Raw genomic sequence first — 20,443 nt, forward strand, 5'->3', positions numbered from 1 at the left:
GTCTTGGAGGAGCTGGAGATGGGTGCACTTCCTGCACGACCATGGCATCCCTCACCTCAAACATGTTGCAAGAGGAACATTGCACTGCCTTCACTGCCATCCCTCTAAAAGTAACCTTTTCAAAAAAAAACTAGGTCTAAAGAATAGAACAAGCAAAATGCAGCACTTACTTACTTACCACAACGGATCTTATTATTAGGTTAGAGGATGAGGGCGGTGGGAGGCACTACCTCTGTAGTGCCTCGGGTTCCTCTCCTGCGCGCTTTTATAGGGAAAAAAAACCCTACCTAGGTAAGCTTGCGCTACACCAACTTCCGGGTCCGCTCCGCGCTTTTTAAAAAAAAACTTTCAAATTTAAACCGTTAAACAAACGTCACCGAGCCTTCAAGCAGCCACTGCCAAACAGCCCTTACCTGCTCCGCTGAGAGAGTGAGCTAATGTCACAACATCCAATGTTTTCTAGTTCTTTTAATATTAAGTAATCTTCACTCCATTAATTTCTCCTCTACCCTTCTAACAGTTCTGACATCCTGTGAGGGTGGTTTCAATGAGTGCTAGTACCTTCTAGTATTTCAAAGTAACACTATATACACAAACTTTGAAATGGAGTGTCACAGACTCATTATGACAAAGGAGGAAGCCACACGTTCCTTTGATTCCATGAAAGGATTTTGTAGAGCAATCCTGTTAGTCCCATTTATCCACCTGTAGTCCCATTTATCACCATGCCCTGTAAACCCTGATACTTGAAGTGCCCATCTAAATTCCTTTGAAATCTTTTATAGCCACCAGTTCTCACTTTCAACAGGAGTTACTGGGCATGGTGATAAAGAACAGGAACCCTTACTGATTGGTCCATCCTAGTACAGAGTCACAGAGGTTAATTATTTTGTCTATACTGTTGTATTGTTGAGATTAGCAAAAACTTGTACCAACACAGACATGAGGACATCTTCTTGCTCTATCTGACCCATCCATTCTTTTCCAACATCAGGAAACCTCTCTGTAATTGAGACCAGTTAACATGCATGTGTCAAATAATATTTCTATAGGAACATATTTTATCAACAGATATATGGGTGTAAAGAAAAAAGAAGTACCTTTCACTTTACAATTCTATAGTAGAGGCACACACAGTTTGACAGATATAACTGTGCTTCATACCTTGTAAAAATAAGCGTTCTATTTATGACATGCACCAGCTTTTAAAAACATATTGTCAATGTGGATTGCTTGTTCTTGATTTGAAAACCTGGCGTAAGTGGCTAAGAACAATGGTTTTATAAATTGGCTTCATTGAAAGCCATCTTTACATTCAAATAAGATTTAAGTACTATGAATTTGAGGTACATCAGAACAGGGGCTAATAGTAAATACAGAGAAACCTTAAAATTCATATAGTTAATTTTAACAGGGCATTATGTGGAGGCATAGAAGATAAATTAAGCAAATTGGGTGGGTGAAGTTGATTTTGTCTCCCATTTAGATTAAAGTGAATAAATGTCTCATGTAAATCAATTCTAGTTCAGTAATCTTCAATGAAGCCAGAAAAATTACTAATATCATTCTTTCAGTTTTGGGAAATTTTATGTTATTTAGGACTAATATATTGAAAACACTCAAGTAGGTTAAATGTAACTCATTTCTAGACATCTGGTTGCTGAACCCTTTCACAGAAAAAGAAATATTCTTGCAGCAATAAAATAAAGTAAACTCCACGAAAAAATGTCCAAATAACTTGTGCATTCTTCAACAATATGAAAGAAGTGTGCATTCCTCAATATACCTTCCAGTAACATTGAATTACACATTACTTAACAAGCACCTCCAAACAAATGCATTGCAATCTTCAACCTATCCTCCCCCTGAGAAATTCCTCTCATTTCACCTTTAATATTATCAAATATCATACTTATTTGTCAATCTGTAAAAATACAAAACTATATGAAAATCCACTGGATTTACTGAGATAATATCTGCAATAAAGCAAAGAACTGCAGATACTGATGATCTGAAACAAAAACTAATTGCTGGAGAAACTCAGCAGGTCTGACAGTATCAATGGAGAGAAAATAGAGTTAACATTTTGAGCTAGATCTAGAATCAAAATGTTAACTGTTCCAGACTGGAAACATTAACTCTGCTTCCTCTCCATTGATACTGTCAAATCTGCTGAGCTTCTCTAGTAATTTGTTTTGGTTTTATACTTGGTAATGTTAGGTAATTAGTTTGATATCTATTTTATACTATTTAAAAACATCTTTGAATATAGATAAGAATAGTTTTCATTAACTCTACATACCAGAGGATGATTTAAGTTGTGAAATCACACAAGATATTACTTAGAAGTAATTGATGTGACCACCTGCAGTGCCAATATACCTCTTGGACCAGTCGATTTATTTTCAATTGTTTTTCTTTCTCCAGCATCTCCTCTTTTTCTTTTGCGAGTTTCTGTTCAAATTCCAGCTCCTTCTTATTCTTCCTCTGGTCAAATAATATTTCAGCTTTGGACCTCTTCCTCTCCTTCCCTTTCTTAGAAGTTTTAATATGGAGATATGTTCATGAAGAAACTCTAAATTACAACCACTGCAAACTACTCAAAAATTAGACCCACCACAGCCACAGCAATAGAAATATAATAGAATAGATAGACATTGAGATGACAAAATCTTCATTCCTCAACACATATGAAATTCAAAACATGCATGTACAATATAGATATATTGTAAATAAGCAATCATTAAGGAATTATATATTAAATTTCCCTGCCATCCTTTTGTGATTCCTTCCTTCCGTGTCAATTGAGAGAAAATTAAGGCTATAAGAAATGAAGAACAGTCATGGTCCTCAATGTCAGTGTTCAGCTTGTAGTTACCTTATTCGTTACATTGTGTTTCACTGGGGGCACAACATGGGTGAGGTCAATCACACTAGTTAGTATTTTAACTCTCCTCAGCTTGATGGGTGACTGGTGGTTTATGTAAGAAGTGGAACAAGGGACAATTAAAAGAGGAAAAAGCAATTGAAAACGGCACAGGCTCAAAATTATTCCAGTGTCACTGACCATTTATATTTTTTATTTGTTCTATTGGAGAGTTTATTTAAAATAATGTCTTTCAGTGCCATTTCACCATGCATCCATCTGCCAATGATTTGCTTCATTTCATTTTTTTTCTCAATATATAAAATGCATTAAATATTCCAATAATATCATGCTGAACCAATACTGAAATGGTACAACATTTTCCTACCTCAATGCCATATGTGTAGAACAAATGGTGGTGTAGTGGTTATGTCATAGGCCCTATAATCTAGACTCATAATAATGCTCTGAGTACACAGTTTGATATCCTACCATGGCAGCTGGTGAAATTTAAATTCAATTCATAAATCTGGAATACAAAACTAGTCTTACTAATGGAGACAATGACCATTGATTGTTGTTAAAAATCCATCTGGTTCACTATGTTCCTTAGGAAAAGAAGTCGGTTGGCCTATAATATGGACTTATGAAAAATGGTGTTCACTCTTAACTGCCCTCTGAATTGAGCTGGCAAACCACTCAGTTCAAGGGCAATTAGGGATGGACAACAAACATTGCAAATGGCTAGTGACACCCATTAAAGAATAAATAAATCAAAGTTTGTTCAATACCTGTTTAGCACTTGTGGCTTATTATACACATGACTGCTGACTGTTTAATTTTGTAACATTTCTTACAATCACTCGAAGCATAATCAAATATCAGGAATTTGGTATACATCAATGATTAATCTGTTATTTAGTTACATACTTTAGCTAAGGTTTTCAATTTATGTATTTTTTAAAACTGACAGCAGAGGTCACCAACAACACAATTTTTAAAATTTATTATGCATAGTAGGTAATTGGGCATTATTGTACACTGGTATTAAAATGGATACTTCAAACATGAATTGCAAGTCTGAGAGTGCCTGAAAATCACCAGGCAAATTCAAATCCCAGCAAAATTTTAATGTTAGTGGAAAGTATACAATGAAAAGCATAATGTGGTCAGCAATAAACAGAAAAAGCTATATTAATGGAAAGGATTATCTAAGTTGTTTCTTATTAATTCTGTCTCTTTCAACAGTCTTAGAAATTCCCATCATTTCAATGCTTCTTAATTTAGAAAACAGATAACTCTGTCATGTCTTCCAGAGGACTCTCTTAATAAATGCAATGTAGGGATGGATTACATATACAGGAGCCAGGTAAAATTTTATATGTCTTTCGAGCACAGCATCATCCATACTGTCCCAACAGCTTTAGCTGTAAAAAAGCCAAACATTCGGGTCCCACACTAAAAAAGATTGTGCTGCTCATGCCATCACTACACAACAGCCTTATAACAACCTCTGCTCTCACATCTAGCTGCCTGTTTGCTACCTCCAAGTCTCCCCAATCCACCAGCTGCTGCTTTCCACACAGGATAGGGAAGCAACTGCCTGCTGACATTCAAGCACAGTTCGGTGCTTAAAATTGCCAAGATTTTCAATGACAACTTCACAAAGGATTCTCTGAACCATTTCTGTCTTTCTGATAGGAATTTCAAATGACTCTTTGTTTTTTTCTTCCACTAGGATGTAGAATTTACTAAAATTAAGACAGTGATATAAAAGTTTGTATGCAGATGCAGAGCAGGAAAGTATTAATTTAATTCTCCTTTATGTGCTGAATTAGCTGACATTGATTGAGGAGAATATTGAGACGCTAAAGTGTGTTACTTCTGCAATGAATTCACTTCTGATCACTATCTTTTACTAACTATATAAAATATGCTTATGTGTACCTTGTTGGGCAGGACATTGCAAATTGTGATGCCTGTTACAGTTGAATAACATGTTTACATTCACATTCTAAGCTCACTCATGAAGAATAGGTGTGCGCCTATGGAGCTGTTAACACCCAATGTCAGCTTTCAGATTCTGAATCAGTGCCTTTTTAATGGTGGCAGGCTGTGTTTTATGTATCACTTGAAGTACTGAGTCCTCAAGTTTGCGATATATTCAGCTTATCAGGATTGTGGACAGGTTATTGTTCATAGTTTTATTTAGTTGTAAGTGAGATACATCATTCAAATATTTTGATTACCATGTACCATTAATTCACAAGCTAACTTCTCTGGACAGTCATTATGACACAACAAAGTGATGACATGTACTTTCATGAAGTACTTGAAATTGAAACAGCACTGTCAGAAAAAGAAATCAGAATTCAGATAAAATTAAAGTGAATCCACACAGAAACAAACAAACAAGCAAACAAAAGCAGCTTGGCACATTATTAAGACTCTCTACCTTTCGGGTAGTGGGATATTTGCCATCATACCGATAAAACCAACCAATTGCTAAAAGTAAAAGAGAAAAATAATGATGTTAATGTAACGTAGCATGAATTATTCAACATAGAATGCAGTCTGTGCTGTGTCGGCACACATGCACAGTCCTGTGATTGCCATAACTTCTTAACTGGAAAAAAAATTTATGTTGTGTGGAATGCTGAATAATCTTTACCAAACTGTACCATACCTTGCAAGCTGTTGTCCTCTCATTCTGATCATTTCTGAAGTTCAGAAAGTCAAGCCTTTGAGATGAGTGCTCTAGTCCTGAGTACGCCAGACCTCACATCACATTTCAATATCACTTGTTTCTGCTGACATCTACAAGATAGTCACCAATGAAGCATGGAAAATAACACCATGCTTGAGAAGCTCAATTAAAACATCTCTGATTTTGTCCTAAGTAAGTGACAGCTACATTATATGAAAATCTGACTGTATTTGAAAGCATAGAATTCAGATGTAAAGTTTTGATAACTAGAAGATACAGACATTTTATGCTTTTAGACTTCTGCATGAAAATATTCCCTTGCTTTCAAACAAAATTAGTTGTTGCACTTTTCATATGTGAGTTTTAAATCATCTTGGAGGCAGGAGAAAGAGGTTCTAAACTTTTGCAGATCCTGTGGCACACCACATCCCAGTTTTAGGAAGCATTTTTTTGATTGGCAGGTGAAATTTAAATACAGCACATATGCTCAGCCCCAAAGCTATAATACTGGCTACCCAAACCTGCTCCTTTTTCAGCTCCATTCTTGGTTCAGCCACTTGATCCATTGCTAGCTGAAGATCATCAGTCTTATGGTCTTCTGGGAAAGAAGAATAATGGAAGGAGAGAACAAGATTTGTTTACAAAACTTATGATGCTGGAACAATGAATGTTATGCTGCATTTTCTGAATGAAAATAACTTAGGAATTGGTTCGGTGTCAGGCAGTATCAATGCACATTCAGATGTTGCCTCACTTCTAAGAGAGCATTTTTTTTTAATGAGTAGAAAGAGAAAAAAAGTAACACTTCTACATTTAAAATATTGACATTTCTAAATGGGTTTCTTGTAAATGCAATCTATTTTAGAGAATATCACAGAATTACCTTTGATGAAAGCCAGTGGCTTTACCCAAACAATCTTCCTCCACAAATTGACCTTGGAAAAGTTTTGCCCAGTAGTTCCATATATAGTTATAGAAAACAAACTGAGCAGGGATTTTGCACTGATCCCTTTTAATGTGTTAGTGTCAAAAAAGCATGGAAGAAATGATTGATTTTCAGTAAAAAGATTATCCCACCTTCTATATTGCAAGTGACATGATTTTATTACAATAGAACTGTTGGCATATATTTTTCCTTTCCTACTGGAAGTTGTGTTCTACAATTGGTGACTGTACACAGCTCCATAATTGAAATCAGGGCATTGCACTGTAGGGAATCACAGTTGCAGATTTCTGAAGATGTCACAGTATTCTAGAGTACAGACATCAAATGTTTTCTGGGATTTTGCGTTGCACAAAAGAAAATCTGAACAATACAGGACTATATGATGTTGGCAAAGAAATATTTATAAGTGAGGCAGATCAATTATTGTAACTGAGTCATAATACTCCTCTATGCATTGGCTTTAACAAAATCAAAAAATGTTTCAAGATGCTTGACATGGAGACACAAGTACCTGGTCAAATTAGTTAGTACCTTCAGGTTAAATAGCCATGGCGTAAATAACTGGATTATAAGGAAATCAAAGTTGTGTTTCTAAAGCAACACTCATTTATTTTTGTCACTCTGACAGAAAATACTCAATGTTTCTGCCATTTAAGGATTATTTTTAACGTTACCCAAAGCGAGTGCTCCTCCTTTTTGCTAAGGATTCCAAAAAAAGTCTTTTCAACTTTACCTCGCCCAGCAGCAGCGCCTGAAGTGACTCAGGTTCAGTATTTGGCAAAGAGACTGTCACCATCGCCCTCAATTTTACACTACTGGGTTCTTCAAAGTTCCAGATGTATCTACTCAAGGCACAAGCAGTTCATTGTCCTTTGCTAAGGAGAACAAGTAGGATGAGAGAATACAAGGTTTTCTCTTTGATAGCAAAGTTCCTCCTGCTTTAGAGCATCACTGATTGCACATGATTTATGGGAATCTCATGTCAATATACTAGGAGAATCACAACGGCTCCTATTTCAAAAAATATTCCGTTTGCATGAGACCCTGCCAAGACTATGCTTTTGATGAATGTCCATCATCATGCCAGCAGCCACAATGTATTCATCCTGTGCTAGTTGGCTCTACCTACATATTTGAAGATAGAGACTCCCCCATGATCAGTCCACCACATCAGCGAAGTGAACCCACAGTGAGAGCCGTGGAGCCCCTTGAAACATTGTTAGTATGCAATCAGCCTTCACGCACAGTGCTTCTGGTGCCCTTATTGCTTCTCAATGTTTTTAATCCATTGCTTCCATTGATGTGAATGCCAATTCAGGAGTAAGAGGATAAAGAGGAACAGGAGGAGGAACTAAAGGAAGCAGGAAGGAGTCGGGTGGACACATAGTGATGAAATGAACCGAGAGAGAGTGGTTTATCAAACTGGAGTCAGACAGCAAGTATCAATATTTAACGGAGGAAAACCAGAGAAAAATTGAACTGGAAAAATATTTTAATAAAAATCACCAGAATGGACTCTTAACTTTTCACGGGTCTATCCAAACCTTCTCAATGAAGTAAGCAAGATAAAGCATTTTAGGTAGTACAGTTTTATGAAGAGAAATGATACTGCATTGTGACAAAAGAACAAGGCTTTGGAGTGTCTCCTAGCAGAAGTTAATGACAGGTTTATTGCATTTCAGTGGCGTCCAGTCAAACACAGACAAACGATTGGACAAAGTTTGGTTTGTATTAGGAATGTAGACGGGATTCCAATGAATTTTAATATGCCAGCCAGTCAAACAGTCCGTGAAAATGATGGTGGTGAAGCCAACTAGCCATGAAAATTTTGATATGGAGGAACCACAATCATCCGAATATTGGATTATCTGGCAAGATCGCAAGGTCCTGATGCTTGGCTAAACTATGTTATTTGACATTTGACTATCTGGAATTCGATTAACTGAACGAAATACTCCATGCCAGTGTCCTTCGGATAATCGACATTCCTCTGTACACAGTAGTGCTATTGTGTTTGTCCAACTGGAAAAAAAACTTAGGCTAATGTTGATAATAAAGAGAAAAATCCTCCAAAAAGCAGCAATGTCTGAGAAGCATTGTCCATTCTCACAGTAATATATGGTGAATGTCGCTTGAAAGTATTTTTGTGCAAAGTTTGGAGTTTCCAAACAGGAGGATTTCATTAAAGAAAATGTCTTCTCAGCTGGGACTTATTCAGATCACACTTTGTCAATTTCATTACTGATGTCAAGCTGTAAAACACCAGAATTGTAATGAAGCCTGGCGGTCTAACCAGTCTTATTCAACAATTGATATTTCGCAAAACAAGATCTTCCAGGATAACATGACAAAGAAAAAGTAGAATGTCTGGTTGACTGAAGAAGAGAAAACATTCACCAACAGAGGCAGCCTGATGTTCGTAATCCTGTGTGAATGGGTTGTAATCAGTAGTGATTGTCCTCAGATCATTCAAGAAATGTGGAATATTCAATACATTTGGTGGCAAGAGAATAATTATTTGTGGAAGGATATGGCTGATGATGACGTGATTGTTGGTGATACTGATAATGCCATCCAAGAAGCAGATTAGGACATGAAATTTAGTTTTGATGACAAGGAGCTTTATGGTGTCATGGATGTTCATAGTCATTTAATATATGCTCTGCTGCTAATTAGTTTTCTTTTCTGTACTGCAAGAAAACAACAGAAATTACTTATTTGTAAATAAAAAAATCAATAATAAATTTATTTTTGGCTTCTTTGGCACTACTTTTTGGGGTGGAATAGGTGGATTTCAACTTCTTCAAAACACTACTTGTTTTAAAGTTAACACCCTACGTTTTCACCAGCAAGCTGGTCTTAGGAACACAATTATTACTTGCGTATATATAGAACAGAGAACACAGAACAAGTCAGTGCAGAACAGGCCCTTTGGCCCTTGATGTTGCACCGACCTGTGAACTAATCTAAACCCATCCCCCTACACTATCCCATCATCATCCATGTGCTTATCCAAGGATTGTTTAAATGCCCCCAATGTGGCTGAGTTAACTATGTTGGCAGGCAGGGCATTCCACACCCTTGCCACTCTGAGTAAAGAGCATTTGTCTGAAATCTGTCTTAAATCTATCACCCCCTTAATTTGTAGCTATGCCCCCTCCTACAAGCTGACGTCACCATTCTAGGAAAAAGACTTTCACTGTCTACCCTATCTAATTTTCTGATCATCTTGTATGTCTCTATCAAATCCACTCTTAGCCTTTTTCTTTCCAATGAGAAGACTCAAATCTCTCAGCCTTTCCTCATAAGACCTTCCCTCCAGACCAGGCAACATCCTGGTAAATCTCCTCTGCACCTTTTCCAATGCTTCCACATTCTGTAATGACGTGACCAGAACCGTGTACAATATTCCTAATCAACCGCACTAGTGTTTTGTAAAGTTGCAGCATGACATTACAGCTCTGGAACTCAATCCCTCTACCAATAAAACCTAACACACCGTATGCCTTCTTAACAGCATTATCAACCTAGGTGGCAACTTTCAGGGATCTATGTATATGGACTCCAAGATCCCTCTACACATCCACGCTACCAAAAATCTTTTCATTGACCCAGTATTCTGCCTACATGTTATCCTTCCCAAAGTGAATCACCTCATATTTATCTGCATTGAACTCCATTTGCCACCTCTCAGCCCAATTCTGCAGTTTATCCAAGGCCCCCTGAAACCTGCAACATTCTTCCATACTGTCCACTACTCTAGTGACTTTACTGTCATAAGTACTAATGTGTCATTAATACTTCCTAGAATTCCTAGCCTTCAAGAATTTTCTTATACTGGACATCATTCTTAAAATTATTTATACTCTGCAGTCCCCTCCCCAGTTTAGACTATAGACTATATGTCATTGACCCCTTAGAGGTAAAACTTACTTTTATTCTCTCTGGATTATGGCAGTCTCAGTCCCTTGTTCCAATTACTTATCTAATAATTTCACATTAATCTGCTGGTTACTTTCTTTTGCAATATGGGACTGACGACCCTGTAGATTCTCTCACTAGGTTCAAACTATCCAAACTTCCTGCTTGTGATCCTCTCAAGATTCAGAATTAGATGAAACCTCATTCATCTTTCACGCAGTCAATTTTAGTGTTTTATTTGCTTATAGTGCAGGTCTGCCTAAGGACTATTTATTTTGGATAACTTCAGTTAGTGGGCTTCATTTCAAACTAATCAAGGTCTATGCTGCATCTAAAAACCTACCCTATTACCCAGATAAATCAAAATCAAAGATCCTTTCTAAGCTCCACTCATCTCCAAGATGATGTTGCCTCAAATGGACCTTTAATTTAATTGTCCCCCATTTACAATTCTTTTTTGTTTGACAAAGTAAATAAGTTTTATAGCTTTGAAGAGTTCACTGCATACTTTTGAATTAATTTTGTTCCAAGTCCCAAAACTGGACTATACTATTGCTTCCAATAGGAATGGCATGATTAAGTCACTAATGGTGTTCCCCGCAATCTGAATAATCTCACTTTGTAACTTCTTATTACCTGTTCAAAGGTGGCTATGACTATCCAGTGGTAATGCTGATTTTCAATCTTTACTCTGTCACTATTAGGTCTATGTTGAGTAGAGGACCAATAGCCAACCTGATTAAGATCACCAGACCATGAGGCATACACCTCTCAGCACTTTACAGGAGCACAAGGTAATCACTGGACAACATATTCCAGGCAGGAGCAAAAGCTGAATAGTTTCCAGCTTTGCTGATTCAGTCTTACCCTGAGCATCTCATTGCAGGACAAGTTCATCACAGAGTATTGGAATAGGCTAATTCCATCACCGTACACTCACTGCTAAGCCAATGATATCTGGACTCATTTAACCATCTCTATCAGATGAAATGATGCTGTATGTTCAAAGATGGTTTGTACCAAGAACTATCACTGGGTAACAGCCTGCTGGGCACCCATGTTTCTGCTAAAAGGAAACATGCAAGCTAGCTATCAAATTGGTGGTGGATATTCACACGGACAACTGGGAGATAGTCATCAAGCTACAGTTATGACCTCTGTTGGATAACAGTTTGAAGGCACATTGGAAGAGATGAGCAGAAACAAAACATTTGGGTGACCATGAAGAAAGCTCAGAGAAGCATAGGACCATGAATCTCCCATGTCCTCAATCCACAAACTTCCTCGACAGAAACAAATACCAGAGTCTTCAATGCCCAAGTGGCACTCCTGAGCCCCAACAGGCCATGTTTAACACATCAACATTGCACAACCACCATCTCAGGAGATGAAGGAATGATGATAATGTTGTGCCACTTACACACTCAGAATAGGAGCAGTATTGTACTGCCATTCCATAACCATGAAGAACTGGATTGAAATTGTGCCAATATATTTTCAATAGCAGCATCCCTGTCAGCAGAAGGTTTACAATATAAACATAGGAAGTTATAATGGCAAAGCTTGATACTAAGGTGTAATATAAATGTACAAAAACTAAAGTGTTGTCTGGCAACTGCATGGGGAGAATTTTAAATGCATATATATTATGAGGATTAATATTTCAATATGCATGGTAGCAAACTGGGACAAATAATTATTAAATAATCCCAGAAGAAATTATTTAAAAGTAAAAATATTGCATATATTCTGTTTTAAGATTCACAATATTTGTTAAACAGTATTTAACTGTATGTACCCATATAGTTCACAAACTTTGCAAACCTTACAACTCTTAATGTTGAACTGTGGCAATTAAACCTTTTCCTAATTAAGTCTCAACTAATCACAATTGTGGCACGACAAGTCAGTTTTTGTCACAAACTACAATTTCCCAAAAGTTTTATACATTTTTTTTTCTTTCGCTGGACCAGTTAAGAGTCAACTATGTTTATGTGAAATTAGAGTTTAATAAGCCAGATCAGTAGGGACTGAAGTTTTCCTTTCCTTTAGGACATTAGTGACCCATAACGTTTTTATCACAATCCATCCTTGATTTTACTCTTTACAGCTTTTTTTTGTTTGATTGAGTTTAAACCACAGTTTTTAAAAACAATCTTTAGACCAAGTCAGCCGGATTGCTAGTCCAGTACTCCAATGATAACCTGTCCCTATCGCAGAGAATTTTGTCATTCTTTTCTTTGGAGTCACACAACTTTTCTTTGGAGGTATACTGCCATCTGTTGTTTCACCCAATTTTCCTCCTCTGTAGGCCAGTGCTAAGGTAATGTGTTTGTATACAAATAACACTTTAAATCTTGGCAATTAAAGATTCAACATTAATTATACATTTGAACCTTATTGTATCATTCAGTGGAATCATGAGTTTGGCTTCCACATCTGCCAAGCACACAATTTGCATCTTCAACTTTGCCTAATGGCACCACCGAGAGCACAAGCCAAAAACCAAAAGCACAAGATTGTTCACAGTTTGATATTAATCTGGCATCCATACAGATATGAGGATGGCTGGTATGGAAGATAAGAATTTCATACTATTGACAGGACAGCACATTTTCCTACTGAAAGGATTCCATGCTGCATTTGATTTATGTCTTTTCCAGACCTGAGGAAGCTTGACATTGTCACTAGAGGCAAAAAGCAGAAAACCTTTCATTCTTTACCACATCAATCATCACTGTAAGCATGAAGGAAATGTTTAAATAAAATATAAACCAGTGTTGCAGTTAATTGAGGTTAAATTTATAGCCTTTTTCATCCACTATAGCCCATAGCCCTCACTTGAATAATATGATGAAATATTGATGAGCATTGCATTTCAGTTCTAATCTGGAATGCAATTTGTAACATCCTTAGCACCTTCAACATTGTGACATTTTCTCACAAAGGAAAAATTTCAATACAATCGAAATGGCAGTATGTATTACCCTTCACTGCTCATATTGCCAAAGAATAGAAAGCATTACATATGAATACCAAAACTAATGACTAGTTTTACTGCTTTTAACTACAATACAAATCAAATGTTTTGTTTCATTATACTGTTGTAATAGAAGGCAGGTGTTGGTTGGTGGCAATATCCAACCTCTTTTACTGGTTGGATATTGCCTGTCCCTAGTAGCCCTTGTGTTGGTGGTGGTGAACTGCCTTCATGATTAGATTAGATTAGATTAGATTAGATTACTTACAGTGTGGAAACAGGCCCTTCGGCCCAACAAGTCCACACCGACCCGCCGAAGCGTAACCCACCCAAACCCATTCTCCTACATTTACCCCTTCACCTAACACTACGGGCAATTTAGCATGGCCAATTCACCTAACCCCTGCACATTTTTGGATTGTGGGAGGAAACCGGAGCACCCGGAGGAAACCCACGCAGACACGGGGAGAATGTGCAAACTCCACACAGAGAGTCGCCTGAGGCGGGAATTGAACCCGGGTCTCTGGTGCGGTGAAGCAGCAGTGCTAACCACTGTGCTACCGTGCCGCCCATGAACCACTGCAATCCATACACTGGAGGCTGACCCACAATGCCCTTAGGAAGGGAATTCCAGGATTTTGACCCAGTGACAGTGAAGGAATGGTGATATATTTCCAAGTCAGGATGGTGAGTGGCTTGCAGGGGAACTTGAAAGTGATGATATTCCCATGAATATGCTGCCCTTGTCATTCTAAATGGAAGTGGTTCTGTGGTTGTAAGGTGCTGTCTAAGATTCTTTGGTGAATTCCTGCACAGCATTTTCTAGATAGTACATACTGTTGCTACTGAGTGTCACTGGTGGAGCGAATGGATGCTTGTGGGTGTAGTCCCAATAGAGCGGGCTACTTTTTCCTCTATAGTGTCAAACTTCTGGAGTGTTGTTGGAGCTGCACCCATCCGAGCAAGTGGGGAGTATTCCATGTAGGTGGTGGTCAGACTCTGGGAAGTCAGGAGTGAGTTACTTGCCACAGTATTTCTAGCCTCTGACCTGCTCTTATAGGCACTATGTTTAGTCCAGTTGAGTTTCCAGATAAGCTCCAGGATGTCGTTAGTGGGGGATTCAGTGATGGTAACACCAGTGAATGTCAAGGGTGGTGTTTTAATTATCTCTTATTGAAGATGGTCATTGCCTAGCATTTGTGCAGTGCAAATGTTACTTTTCAGCCCATACTTGGATTTTGACCAGATCTTGGTGCTTTTGAAAACAGATTACTTCAGTATCTGAGGAGTCACAAATGGTGCTGAACATTGTGCATTCATTGGCAAACCTCCCCACTTCTGACCTTATGATGGAGCGAAGGTCATTAAAGCATCATTGAAGCAGCTGAAGGTGGTTGGTCCTTGGATGCTATCCTGAGGAGCTCCTGCAGAGATGTCCTGAAGCTGAAATGACTGACAACCACAGCCATCTTCCTTCGTGCTAGGTACAACGTCAACCAGCGGAGAATTTGCTCTCCATTCTAGGTTGGCTAGGGCTCCATGATGTCACACTCAGTTGAAGTGTGAAATTAAATGCTATCAAGGGCTGTCACTCTGGAATTCAGCTTTTTTGTCCATATTTGAACCAAAGCTGTAACAAGGTCAGGAGCTGATTGGCCCTGGTGGAACCTAAACTGGGTGTCATTGAACAGATTATTGCTGACCAGGTGCTGCTTGATAGTACTGTTGATGACACCTTCCATTACTTTGCTGTTGATCGAGAGTTTACTGATGGGGCAGTAATTGGCTGGGTTGGATTTGTTCTGCTTTTTCTGCATGGGACATACCTGGGCAATTTTCCACATAGTCATGTAAATGCCAGTGTTGCAACTGTACTGGAAGAAGGGCTGTCCTGAAGAAGGGGTTATGCCCGAAACGTTGATTCTCCTGCTCCTCAGATGCTGCCTGGCCTGCTGTGTTTTTCCAGCACCACATTTTTCAACACTGTACTGGAACAGCTTGGTCAAGGGAACGCCAAGTTCTGGAACACAAGTCTTCAGTACTATTACCCGAATATTTTCAGGGCCCATAGCCTTTGTGGTATCTAATGCCTCCTGTTTCTTGAGATATGTGAAATGAAGTGAGTTGGCTGAAGGACAGGTATTTGTGATGCGGGGGACACGTGATGGACTATCCACTTGGCACGTCTGGCTGAATATTGCTGTGAATGCTTCATTAAAATTTTAGCAGTAGCAAAGTTTAACAGGGTTACCACTGGTTGTGATGGATAGAGGACAGATGTTAGGAGAAAGTGAGGTCTGCAGATGCTGAAGATCAGAGTCGAGAGTGTGTTTTTGGAAAAGCACAGCAGGTCAGGCAGCTTCCGAGGAGCAGGAAAATCAACGTTTCAGGCTGGAGCCCTTCATCAGGAATGTTTCCAGATTCCTGATGAAGGCCCAGGCCTGAAATGTCTATTCTCCTGCTCCTTGGATGCTGCCTGACCTGCTGTGTTTTTCCAGCAACACACTCTCCATAGTGGACAGATGTTGTCTATTATTCTGTTATATCTGTAATAAAACTAAACCTTCAACCTATCACTAATGTACTTCAATCTAAGAAACAAATCTCAACTGTTCTATGGTATAACTGTCCCCATCAATCAGGAGAATGCTTCAGATTGGCATTACAGATCTACTGTAATTAATTCACTATCATAATTAAGACCTTTGAAAATGCTACTTTTGAGCCTTTGTCTGACAAACTAGTGATCACATTTTCAGTAGATACTAAGGATCCTTCATATTGTTAAAAAAAATCTAACTTTTAATATTGTGCTTAGAATACAGGATGATCAGAGCGATAGGCAGGAACTGAAGCTGATTTGCAATATGTACATTAACTGGATGGAAAATAGATGCAAGGGAGACTAAATTAGCAATAAGAACCCAGGAAGTCTTGCGACTCAGTGGGCACTGCTCCTGTCTCTAAGCTAGAAGTTCTATGCTCAAGTCCCACTCCAGGACTGTCCATGACAGAAAGTTGGTGATGTGGTTCAAATAGTTTGACAATCACCTCTCTAATGTTTCCATTTCTTTCCCCATGATTCCCCAACAATTGTAAGATTGTTTGCAAAGATACAAAAGATATGAGAATCTCATTGAAGCTTTTTGGACTCATTTGACAAGATAAAGACACAGGCTAAAGCCAGTGGGGTCCTTTGTCGCACATGGATTACATTATCAAGACCCAACAACAATATTAGGTCATCTTATGGGTAAATCCAATATTTCCTGCTTTGCCACTGCAGGAGGAAAAAAAAGAGGAACAGTTGAAGAAAGTATCATAAGAAGGTAATTTTCTTTTTAGGGTCAAAAACATTTTTGGTTCCCACAGGGAAAATGTAAGCCACCATTGGACCTTTCCTGTTTTTTGGATATGGTCTCAGTCTAAAACCCAGGGTTTGACTATTTACAAAAAACCTGACTGCAAAGGATGAATAAGATTGTGGGACCGAAATAATATTTGGTTAGTTGCCCTGGAATTCAGCAAGCCATTCAGTAAGACATAATGGATGGTTGGTTGACTTCACAGCAGTCTATTGATGGGTCTTTTATCAAATTTAAAAGGTGGAATTTAAATTCTTTCCTCCTCAGCAAAAGCTAGGCAGCATGGGAATTAAAAGCTGTATTCAAGCAATTAATTTTTGTGGTCCTGTCATCTTCCTAGGATTGGCTAACTAGACAGGTGAAGCACTTATGTGAGCTTCATGAACTGACTTTTTTTTATCCTATTATACAGATTATACTGATCCATTTCTCACAAGAATAACTTGCTGTCATCTGGATTCCTTGCTGTGACTTTTACAACTTGAAATATACTCTCGGTAGCTGACAAAACATGAATAGCAGCTTGAAGTTTGGAGTGAAAGTATTGCTGTTCGGTATCTTACTTTTAGTTTTCGGTGGTGGGTGAGGGGAAACATCGGTGCTAACTGATTTCAGACTTTTGGGTTGTTCTCGTTGTCCCCAGTCTTCATTCCATTCCTTTTTAAATTTCTGTTCCTCTGCTTCTATCCTGTAAGATACAATAGTTACTCAAATCTTTGCTTCCAATTATACAAGAAGTCTGCATTTATTCTGAAAATGAAGAGTGTCAACAAATTGAAGCAGTTTCAGAGTTATGCAGGTGAGTTGCATTGAGCTTAATACATAAGATCATAGAACAGTGTGATTAAAAAAAAGGTTTAAAAAATCTTTTTTCCAATTACTGAGCACATCACCTTGTATGATTTTAAATATGAGTTCTATTTCGTCAGCAAGGCATTTTAACCTAGAGATTTTCAAGAGAGAAAGCCATTGTGCAATTCATTAAGAAATTAATGGATTTACATAATTGCAATTTGTCTAACTAGTCTTTACTTTTTACTATTAGTCACTATTCATTCAGAAAGGAATGATATCAAATATGAACATTGCCATCTATTGAGAATGCCAGTTGATTGTACCCAGCACTTTTCTTTCGGCTTGTTTTTCCCAGTATATATGCAATCATGTAAATAACACAATTTTAAAAATATTCATTCATGGCATGTGGGTGTCACTGGTTGGACCAGTATTTATTGCCTATCCCTAGTTGCCCTTCAGAAAATAGTGGTAAGCTGTCTTCTTGAATGGTTGCAGTCCATTTGGTGTTAGTATTCTCATAATGTGGTTAGGGAGAGAGTTCCAGGATTTTGATTCAGTAACAAATATATATTTCCACGTCATGACAGTGAATGGCTTGAGGGAAACTTGTAAGCCACTCAATCAAAGTAATGCATTAACTGGCAAGCCAGTCTCCAAGTGTCAAACATACATATTAAAATTGAAATCCAGGTATTTATTTTTCAGAAAAAAAACAAAAGAAAACTGTGGATGCTGGAAATCAGAAACAAAATCAGAAGTTGCTGGAAAAATGCAGCAGATCTAGCAGCATGTGTGCAGAGGAACCAGAGCTCCATCTTCAGAGCTGATTTTATTTATTTTTCATTATTTCTTTCTCTGAAATTTTCTTCATATGTCACCTGAAGGCAGATAACTCATGCTAAGACCATTTCACAGCTTTTGGTGGATTTTGAACACTTGGCTCATAGGACTATTGTTATTGTATTAGTCCAATCAGGGAAAGTATTTTGTCATTTAGTAGGCATCCTGTATATCACATGCAATTGATACAAGGGCTCAATAAGATTGCATTATGAGCAGGGAATTTGATAAATTCTCAACCAAATGCGATATCCACAGAACCTGCCTGAGCAAAGAGCACCAACTAAAAAGTGAACCTGTCCTCTTCCGCATCAATAGGAATTTAAAACTTGGCAGACCGGCCAATAATCATGCAAGTCAGATGGAACTCCACCAAAGAAAATTAAAAATATGAAACATGTGATTCAAACTATGCATATGCACAGAGTTGAAATTGGGATTTCTACTTCCAATGTATTGGTTAACAATTCACTCATTTATTTGGCCAACAAGGATGAATGTTACTTTTAATGATCATTTTAAAGTAGTTTAATGGTGCTGAGATAGAAAAAAATCATTTACTTCTCAATGTCACCAACATGAAGCAAATAGCTTTGTTTTTGTATGGCAGAAAAGGTAGAAGCTCTCCATTGATTGGAGCCATACTTATTCTACAAAGTGTTCTTTACTGGCACACTTGATGAAATTCTGCCCTGGTCTCAAGGTAAACCACTCTCACCCTCAAGATTCAACTCTTCAGTGCAATGCATAGGCCAAGGCTGTAATAAGATCTGGAGTGGACACCTGGCAGAACCCAAACTAAACATCACAAAGGAGGTTCTTGCTGAGTATTTGTCACTTGATAGCATTGTTAATGACATCTTCTATCACTTTGTTGATATTAAGAGTAGATTGATGGGACAGCAATTGTTTGGATTTGATTTATTTGCTGTTTATAAACAGGGTATATCTCTGGTAAATTTTACAAACATACAAAATTGGAGCAGATGTAGGCCATTTGGTTTCTCATGCTTAGTCTACTACTCATAAATCATAATGCTTGTATCTCAAATTCCACATTCCTATCAATCTCCAATAACCGGGCGGCATGGTGGCTTAGTGGTTAGCACTGATGCCTCACAGCACCAGGGTCCCTGGTTCGATTCCAGCCTCGGGTGACTGTCTGTGTGGAGTTTGCACATTCTCCCCATGTCTGCGTGGGTTTCCTTCCACAGTCCAAAGATGTGCAGGTCAGGTGAATTGGCCATGCTAAATTGCCCATAGTATTAGGTGCATTAGTCAGAGGGGGATGGGTTACTCTTCGGAAGGTCGGTGTGGACTGGTTGGGCCAAAGGGCCTGTTTCCACACTGTAGGGAATCTAATCTAACCTTTGTTTCTTCTAAGTATCTATTTACCTCCACCTTAAAAATATTCAATGACCACATCTCAAACAACTTCTGGAGACAGAATGTTCCAAAGTTATATGATTGCTTATACGTACAGTCCCTTTCACAAAGCCATACTGCCTCTTTGAGTTTACTTTCTACTTTTCTGATTTTTCTAAACACCAGCTAGAATCTCCTTAATGATCAATTCTAACACCTTTCACATGACAGATATTAAGCTAACTGCTCGACAGTTTCCTGTTTCCTATCTGCCTTCCTTCTAGCATAGTTATATTTGCTATCTTACAGGCCGAAATAACCTTTCAACAATCTAGCAAATTCTAGAAAATTGACATCAATGCATCAACTACCTCATCTCCACCTCTTTTAAGATCATAGGATGAAATCCACCTGGAAACGGTACAGCAGCTTGGTGGCTCAGTGGTTAGTATTGCTGTCTCACAGCAACAGGGACCCCGATTTGGTTCCAGCCTTGGATAACTTTATGAAGTTTGCACATTCTCCTTGTGTCTGCATAGGTTTCCTCCTATAGCCCAAAGATATACAGGTTGTTGGGACTGGCCATGCCAAATTACCCTGTAGTGTATAGGCTATGTGGATTAGCTATGGTAAACACAGGATTAGAGATGGGGGA

The 20,443-nt window shown here is 38.2% G+C and overlaps 1 protein-coding gene across 3 annotated transcripts in view; it reads right to left on the minus strand.

The window, feature by feature from the left end:
* Positions 1 to 20,443, minus strand: part of ush1c (Usher syndrome 1C) — a 210,427-nt gene that overhangs the window by 93,652 nt on the left and 96,332 nt on the right. Inside the window, exons 14-16 of one of the 3 annotated variants that reach the window (XM_043705961.1) lie at positions 17,349 to 17,473; positions 5,322 to 5,371; positions 2,383 to 2,535 (exon numbers count right to left, since the gene is read on the minus strand). In XM_043705961.1, coding sequence (XP_043561896.1) covers positions 2,383 to 2,535; positions 5,322 to 5,371; positions 17,349 to 17,473 — 328 coding nt within the window. Of the gene's footprint in view, positions 1 to 2,382; positions 2,536 to 5,321; positions 5,372 to 6,094; positions 6,172 to 17,348; positions 17,474 to 20,443 lie in introns of all 3 variants that reach the window. The other 2 variants (XM_043705963.1, XM_043705962.1) reach the window with 2 other exon arrangements.

The sequence above is a fragment of the Chiloscyllium plagiosum genome, chromosome 16 (genome assembly GCF_004010195.1).
Source record: "Chiloscyllium plagiosum isolate BGI_BamShark_2017 chromosome 16, ASM401019v2, whole genome shotgun sequence".
Classification (NCBI taxonomy): Eukaryota; Metazoa; Chordata; class Chondrichthyes; order Orectolobiformes; family Hemiscylliidae; genus Chiloscyllium; species Chiloscyllium plagiosum.